The following is an 8,546-nucleotide window of genomic DNA, read 5'->3' as shown; positions in this document are numbered from 1 at the left end:
CTGCAGCTGAGACCAGACCCTCAGAAATGGTGGCTGGATCTTACCAGTGATGGTGATTCACCAGATGGGTGGGAAGAATGCAAAGAAATCTTCATTTCTTTGGCTAAGAACAGATCACCACCACCAAAAATAATGGCAAGAGCTCACACTTGAAACATTTGTTGGCACTTTTATACGCACTCTGCAGTATTAACTCATTTAACTTCTCACACTGTGAGGAAGTACTAGAATCATCCCCACTTTACAAGGATAAGGCAGAGGGATTGGTGGAGAGGGTTCCAATAGGATGTACTATCTCGTAATTCAGTACTCATTCACATAAAATGGCTGGCGAAAAATTAGTGTTGCATGCTTTAATCTTTTAGCCTGAGAACTTTGTATATTTTGAAGGCTTCACTGAACATGGGTTTCTTGAGCATCTATTACTCACCAAAGCTAAGAGGAGTTGCCAGCTGCTCCAGAGGGCTGCCTCCTCCTCTGTGCACTCCATCCCAACAGCTTCTTGACCTGACATTCCCATCATTAGTCCATGGAGCAGGGCTTCCAACCTGAGAATCCCTGGGGGATCAATGAGCACATGATTTTTTTTTTTTTTTTTTTTTTGAGACAGGGTCTTACTCCATTGCCCAGCCTACAGTGCATTGGATTACAGTTCACTGTAGCCTTGACCTCCTGGACTCAAGTGATCCTCCTGCTTCAGCCTCCTGAGTAGCTGAAACTACAGGTGCTCACCACCATGCTTGGATAATTTTTGTATTTTTTGTAGAGACAGGGTTTCACCATGTTGCCCAGACTGGTCTCAAACTCCTGGGCTCAAGTAATCCACCCACCTTGGCCTTCCAAAGTGCTGGGATTACAGGTGTGAGCCACCGCGCATGGCCGAGCACATGAAATTGCATGCAAAGCTGCCATGCTTCCATATTCGCAAGAGTTCCTAACCAGGAACAAGATTAAGGATCAGCAGCAAACCAAGTGAGAGTTTCCAGGGAGATAGTGCAGCTTTCCCATGGATACCTATGAATTCACTAGCTAGACAGTACTCTGAGCTCTTGAGGGGACAGCACAAGGTAAATGGAAAGATCATTCCAAGGTAAAGGGTATCAGCCACAACCCAGGCAAGAGGAAAGGCTATTCAGGCCCTCGGGAAACCTGAAGGACGGCAGGAGCCCCCTCCAGACCCACGTTATGGTTTTCTTGTCCTTTGGGAAGGCATTGCTTGGAGCCATGAAGGTTTGAACAGATAAACTTCCCCTGTGGAAATTCTGGATGCAGGTTGGAAGGGCCTTGGGGACATGGCAGATTCAGACTTCTTTGTTGCAAGTCCAGTTTAGGGAGCTGAGACAAGCAGTGCTGAGGGAAAACCACCCAAAGGAGAGCAGTGAGAGTGTCCTGGAAGCTCAAAGACTTGAATTTCCATCCCTAGCCATGTGACCTAGGGCAAGTTCCTGTCCCTCTCTTGACCTGTTTCCTTATCTACACACTGAGGGGCTGGAACTGGTAATCTTGAAAATCAATTTCTGTCCTAACATGATTTGCTAGCCTGAGAGCAGGTGCTGTTATCCTTGCCTGGTGCACTTCAAGTGTGAAGGTTACGCCAGCCCGGGCTGCAGAGGGCTTCCTGCTGTGGGGGAGGGGCTGCTCTACCACCGCTCTGGTCTCTCCTCAGGATGGAGCCTGGGAATCTAAGCACAGTGGGATGAACATCTGCCGGACAAGGATGGGGACAGAGACAGATCACTCGGACTCACCACCCTGCCACCAAACTAATGGTGAGTCCTTTTTCTTGGACCTGACAGAGCCACTAACCTTAGTGACTTGAGAGCCGGACTCCCTCAGCCCCTCCAGGCTTCTCTTGATGCTGGCCACAAAAGCCCAAACTGGGTGACATGCTGGGTTTATTTGTGGTTGTTTTGGTAGTCCAGCATCCATTCCCCTTCCTCCTGGGTACCACAGCCTGGCCAGGTGCCCTCTAAGGCAGTGCCTGTGGAGACGCCATCCACGCTTCCTCCACCTCCACCTTCTTGTCAGTCCTTACCTTTCCAATGAGTTGTTTTTGCTACTTATTAGTGGTTTTCATTACTTACTGCCAAAAAATTCCTTTTAGAAGAGCTCCACGTGATTGAATCTGGGTTCCAGCCCCTCTCTTTACATCCCAAAGAGCAGAGAAAAGTTCCTTAGTTTTCAGGGCCCACCTGGGCCTCTCTCCCAGGCGGAAGACAGAGGAGGAAGAGGGAAAGAGAAGACTTCCAACTTTTCTCAGAAGCCTTGCCCACACCCATAAGGTGTGGTATGACTCTGCCCAGCAGAAGTCCTGAAACCAACCCAGGTGGCACTGCTGCTCACTGGATGGTGCAGCGCAAACCTAGAGAAGGCTGGGGGCGGGTGGGGGCCGAGGGAAGGAGAAGTCAACACCTGCCTACTCTCTACTACATGCTCTGACACATACTTCATGTGCCGTTTCAGACAAAAAATCTGAGGCCCAGGTTTGTGAAGTAGCCTGTTCAAGGCCTCATGGGTATTAAGTAGTACAGCCCAGATCTGATGCCCAAAGCTGCGTTTCTACTGCACCGTGCTGCTCCTTGGAATGACCACTGTGTCTTCCAGGATATGCTGGGGAAGACCAATGAGGTTTTTAACCTTTGAAAATGCCCCTACTCCCAAATTTACACCAAAATAAACTCTAAAAACGGTGCCGCTGCTTCTACACACTCCCTCAGGTTCGTTCTAACAGCGGCTCTGGTCTAACAATTCTGTTGAGATCAGCATGTAGGAATCACAGTTCCAAGAAACGGAAACAGCTGATAAAAACATGAATGTCTCACACGTTTTATTTGAATGAAGTGTTACATCTAGACTTCTCATTTCAGTGTACAAACAGCTCAGTGCAGTGTTTCTAATAGAAGTCATATAAAACTGGAACACACTAAATGAATAGTGCACTTGATAGAAAAATAAATTATACTTTCAACGCCACTGCAAAGTTTTACACATATAAAAGGTAAACACAAAATAGTTAGTGAGGCCTTCATAACCACCTGTCATATCCAGATAAGGAGATACAAAGGGCAAAGAGATCTGTGCTATAAAAAAAACTCTCTGAAGAGGATAAATCCTGACAAGTGATTGAAAGATCATCTCAAGCAATGTGGTGACACAGGGACTTACAGATCCTATCTTTTAGAACTGGGAAGGAATCATAGCACTACCAATGTGCTAACATAGCCGAGTTCAGCTCAGGGCAAATTTCTATAATTCGAACAAATTTCCTCATCCTGATGGCTAATATGCAGGAAAAGTTTCCAACTGTCTTCTGATCACTCAAGAACTAGTGTTTAAATTTTTGAGAGGATAAAAAAGACAAATAATATAGAAATGTGTATTTTTCAGTCTGCAGATGACCCCAGATTTCCAAGCAACTACATGACCATGGGCATGATTAATTAAAAATTGGTGGGAACTCACAAAGACTCTCAGAGCTGAGACACCCACAACAGCACCTTGTTCAGCTGCCACATGTGTGAATGAGGATGCAACGTCCAGAAGTGCTGGCTGCCTTCAAGTGACAGGTAACGCTCAGAACCTATCTGAATACCTGCCTGCCTCCCACTTCACGCAGCCACTCTACTGCTCTACAAAGCTTCACATCAGGGGTCAGCAGCGCATTGTAAAGGAAACTCCGCAGGAACACAGCTGTGCTGGAGCTGCTGCTGTGCTGTGCCAGCAGAGCTGAGTGGTACAGTATTTACCGTCTGTGGTCCTTTACAGAATAAGACTGCTGACTCCTCTCAATGACAAGACAAAAGCTCTGCTTCTCGAGACTCTCACTTGGAAAAACAGCAAAGATTTTCCTCTCTGTGACTGACAAATAATTCCACTAGCAAGACTTCTGAAGGAGTAACAGAACTTTCGTTTTGGGGCTTAGCTAAGAGAAGAGGTACAAGTTTTAGCCAGAAGTGAGAAGCATAAGAGAACAAGTAGTCCAGATCCAAGAACCCAAGAACAACACAGGGCTTTCATCTTTAAATGTCCATAGGATATCTGTGACTGTACAAAGGCAAAGGCTAGAGACAAATGTTAGGAGACTATAAGAAATAGATTTAAACGTTTTTTTTCTTAAAACGATGTATAAGTGTTAAGGAAATAAGCACACAGGGAACTGAATCATTCCTCCGTTTAGCAGTGTCTCCTGAAGAGCAGGAATGGAATGATCATGACCTCCTGTATGTCCAAAGGTGATGCTATTGACATGTTACAAATTAGGTCTCACTGACTAACTTACAAGATCTCAGGCAAAGTCTAGAGCAGACAACTGAAGCCTTCACATCTTATTTTAAACCACCCTGTCAACTCCTGCTTCCCCCACCAGGGCTAGGAAATGGGCTGAGTTGAGGTTCCTCTCCTGTCTGCCCCCAGGGAGACAGCACTATTTGCTCCCCCTACCCCAACTGTGCTCTGTGCTCTGAGTAGTGCACACAGCAACTCTCAGAAGTGCTCCTGGCTGCCCCTCCTCCAACCTCAGCCCAATGTCACCAGCCTGCTTCTCACCCACTATCATCTCCAACCTCTCTCTTTGCCAGCATCCTTGATGGGTTCACACATGCTTCTCTTTTCTCAAGAGACAGATATCTCCCCTTCCCTACCGGCCACATTCACAGACCTCCTAAGCCCTGCCTCTCCCCACCACACTGTTCTCAGGGGAGCAGAACAGGAAGAGCTGTTAAGCAGCTCTGGGCATGGCAGCAGCAGCAGCTATGACAGGAAACCAATACCTGACAGGCATCTAATCTGTCAGAGCCAATTCAGCATTCAAGTATTAACTTCCGTGTTTACCACTTTATGTCAGGGCATGAGACAAAATTTCCTCTTGGCTTGAGATTCAAGTGAATTTTAACAAAGTCTCAACCAATATTCTAACTGTCAAGAATATGGGTATGCAAAGACATAGAGGTCACAGAATATGTCCAACTACCTAATTCCTAAATTACAGGAAGTTTAAAATAAGGATGTTGTGTGGTTAGCAGCACAACCGTAACCCTGCAGGAAATCTAAGTTGTCAGACACTGAAAACTTGATGCCCATTCCATCATGTCCTGAGTCAAGCCCTTGGTTCTAGGTGTCCCTTACAGCTTTGAGAAAATAGGTACTATAATTGAGAACTGGCAAGAGCCCCACCAATGAAACTTAGAAGCTTAGCATAATGGCTAAGGGGAGGTGGCCAGCAAGAAGTGTTGACTTTCCTTCTGCAAAAATGTTTTGTGCAAAAGTGGGTTCCAATCACTACAGCTCCCTGGGAAACAGGGCAAGATTAAAATTCCTGAGCTTTCTGGTCAGACACTAGTGTGTGTTTGCCTGGGCACATGATTATGTTACAAGGAGCCCAGGAAAGTCCAAACCATGAAGTTTTAAAGATCATAAGACTGGATGTTCTTTCATGCTAAGCAGTACAAATTTGTGCTGAATTATTTACATATTGCAAGACAGACAACTAGAAAGCAAATTCCAGGAGGTATAGCTTAACATCAGTTCTCCATAACCAGGGATTAACGACGACTTTACCAATATGGTTTCCACATCATCCTTATTCCCCATGGCAACTGAGGTTTACTTGTTCATTCAAAAATTATAAAGCTAAATAGTGTTATTTCTGGGTATTAGAATTATAGATGGCCATTGCTATACTTTTATTTTTCTGATGATTATATATTAACATCCAGAATTTCTTCGTACAGGCCAAAAGGGATGGGGAAATTCTAGAGCTCTCCTTTAAACTAACAGAATTCCTTGTGCAATGCAAGCTCTTTTAGTATGCTGTGTAGAGTTTCATACATGGTAAGTATTTAAGAAACAACACCCCGTCACTCCTGTTCCTATTCCCTATTTTGGTCCTGGTGTATTTGTTTTGTTTAACTTTTTTTCCAGTTTGAAAGCTCTAAATTTGTTCAGCTTATACTGAAAGGAAATGAAATCTATGTCCAAATAGGTACCAATGTGGAGTACTGCTGTGCTGTGCCTTCATTACCTGAGCCTACAGGGGTCTGTATTCCCTACCTGGCTCAGGGAGGAGTGTAGATGCCTGGGGTAAATGCCCCAGGGTCTCTTCAACAGTAATTTACCCCGATTCCAGGCTGAAAAGTTACAAAATACGTGTGTGGTGCATATGAGTGCTTCCTGTGGAAAGGCAGGTTGAAAAAATACAACAAGATTTTATTTGATTTCTCTGCAGTTCTTATCAGGGTTTATCTTGATGTAAACTTGAAATATTAAGATAGCCAGTACAATAAGAAATCAAAACAATGGAAGATATTTAAAAACTCTCTATATTCTAAACTTCTCTTTAGTGTTATAATTATTTTAAAAAAAAAAAGTTGGCCCTAAGTCTGCCTTTATAGCGTCCACATTAATTTCCTAAACTCTTGATTTCTAGGTATGTCAGGGAAAAGAGCAATTTCTCTAACAGGCAGTCAGATCAAAGATCCTCAACCCTGATACTAGATGGAAATAGCTTTCAAAAGGCTGTTGACTACCAGAGGAAGCCTTGTTATAAAGTCGTTATGAACAGTTAGAACCGCTAGGTGGAGCCAAGAGTTTGAAGGAAACCCCAGAAAAAGAAATTCCCTTGTTTCGGGAATTCATAATTTTATAAAAGTACAGAAAGTTAAAGACCAAACACCCTCATTTGGGCAGCTATCCAGTGTAATTAAACCCTTCCAGTTGGACGGAAAATACATCTGTCTTTTTTACGGAGTCGAAGTCAAATCTACATAGAGCCTTTCTTTACCTACAAGTAATGGACAAGCTCCTGAATCCAACATATTCTAGCTGAAATGGATCCCAGGACGGAATGCTAGAGAGAACTGGGTATTCCAGCTATAGGCCCTTAGAGCTCAGTGGTCAGTAAACACTTCTGCTTCAGGACAGCTTCTTCTGCCAGAGTGGGAGCAGAGCTGAAAGGAAGAGAGAATGGGTTATTCAATGGAATCCCTGGGGTTTGGGAGAGGACATTCATGTCTCTATTAGTGTCACATAGAGCATTTTGAGGGGAAAGCAGATTACAGACCCAAATCAATATGTAGTAACACCTAACCTGCAATGAGATATTCCACAGAAGGGAAATTTCTGGATAAGCACTGCTTATTTCATCTTGAAATAAAATATAAAGATAGCACGATTTCCCCTTCTTCTTTTTTTTTTTTTTGCACTGTTTACTTTTTATTTTATGTTTGTGGGGTTTTTTTTTTTTTGTTAAGACTGGCAAGCCTTTTTTTTTTTTTTTTTTTAAAGAGAAAGAGAGAGAGAATAGGAAGGAGGAAAAAGGAAGAGAGAGAGAGAGAGAGAATGGGGAGGAGGGAGAAGGAAAAGAAAGAGGGAGAGAGAAGGGGAGTATTGCTTTCTTGCCCAGGCTAGAATGCAATTTAGTATTTGACTTTCCTTCTGCAAAAATGTTTTGTGCAATTTTGTACTAATTTTGTGCATTAGTAATGCAATTTGGGTATTGAAAACCTCTTTTATACTGATAATTATACTTAATGATGTAGTCAGGAAGGAATAAGGGAAGACGATAACAAACAAACAGCCAACCAATATTTAATTTAAACCTATGAAATGCTATGCGATTTCTGAGGAGTGATTTACTTCCAATTATATAGTCACCTTTGGAATAGGTGTGAGGTGGTAATGTATGTTTTGTGTATTTGAAGTGGAGAGTTCTATAAATGTTTATTAAGTTTACTTGTTCCGGGTCTGAGTTCAAGTTCTGAATATCCTTGTTAATTTTCTATCTCGTTGATCTACAGAATCGTTAGCTCTTCTTGTTGCATTGATCCTTTTGCCATTATGTAATGTCATTCCTCGCCTCTTTTGATCTTTGTTGCTTTAAAGTCTACTTTATCAGAGGCGAGAATTGCATCTCCTGCTTTTTGTTTATTAGTTTATTTTTACTCTCTGTTTGATTGGTAAATCTTCCTCCTTCTCTCTGAGTCTTTGTGTATTGTTGCATGTAAGATGGGCCCGGATGCAGCATACCGATGGGTTTTGGCTTTTTATCCAATTAAAATATATATAAGTTTAATACCGGCGTTTGATGCTAGCTGGCTGTTTTGCCCATTAGTTAATGTAAATTTTTTATTGTGTTAAAGTTCTTTGCTTTTTGATATATTTTTGGAAAGGCTGATATTGGTTGTTCCTTTATATGTATAGTGCTTCTTTCAGAAGCTCTTGTAAAGCAGGCCTGGTGGTGGTGAACTCTCTAAGTACTTGTTTGTTCACAAAAGATTTAATTTTTCCTTTGCTCATAAAGCTTAGTTTGGCTGGATAGGAAATTCTGGGTTGAAAGTTCTTTTCTTTAAGGATGTTAAATATTGGTCCCCACTCTTTTCTGGCTTGTAGGGTTTCTGCTGAGAGATCTGCTGTAAGTCTGATAGGTTTCCCTTTATGGGTAACCTGGCCTTTCTCTCTGGCTGCCCTTAGTATTTTCTCCTTCATTTCAACCCTAATAAATCTGGCGATTATGTGCCTTGGGGTTGGTCTTCTTGAAGAATATCTTTGTG

The 8,546-nt window shown here is 42.8% G+C and overlaps 1 protein-coding gene across 4 annotated transcripts in view; it reads right to left on the bottom strand.

Annotated features, from left to right (window-relative positions):
- Window positions 1-2,810: 2,810 nt before the first annotated feature.
- The window catches only part of EPB41L5 (erythrocyte membrane protein band 4.1 like 5), a 141,117-nt gene continuing 135,381 nt past the window's right edge, over window positions 2,811-8,546 (bottom strand). For all 4 annotated transcript variants that reach the window (XM_012468373.2, XM_012468374.2, XM_012468376.2 and 1 more), the window contains one exon: window positions 2,811-6,944. In XM_012468373.2, coding sequence (XP_012323796.2) covers window positions 6,878-6,944 — 67 coding nt within the window. In that variant the 3' untranslated portion in view covers window positions 2,811-6,877. The remainder of the gene's footprint in view (window positions 6,945-8,546) is intronic.

This window comes from Aotus nancymaae, unplaced genomic scaffold, assembly GCF_030222135.1.
Source record: "Aotus nancymaae isolate 86718 unplaced genomic scaffold, 86718_ANA_hifiasm-v0.15.2.pri h1tg000029l, whole genome shotgun sequence".
NCBI lineage: Eukaryota > Metazoa > Chordata > Mammalia > Primates > Aotidae > Aotus > Aotus nancymaae.
Note: the sequence above shows the minus strand (reverse complement) of the source record. Positions and strands in the feature narration are given on the sequence as shown.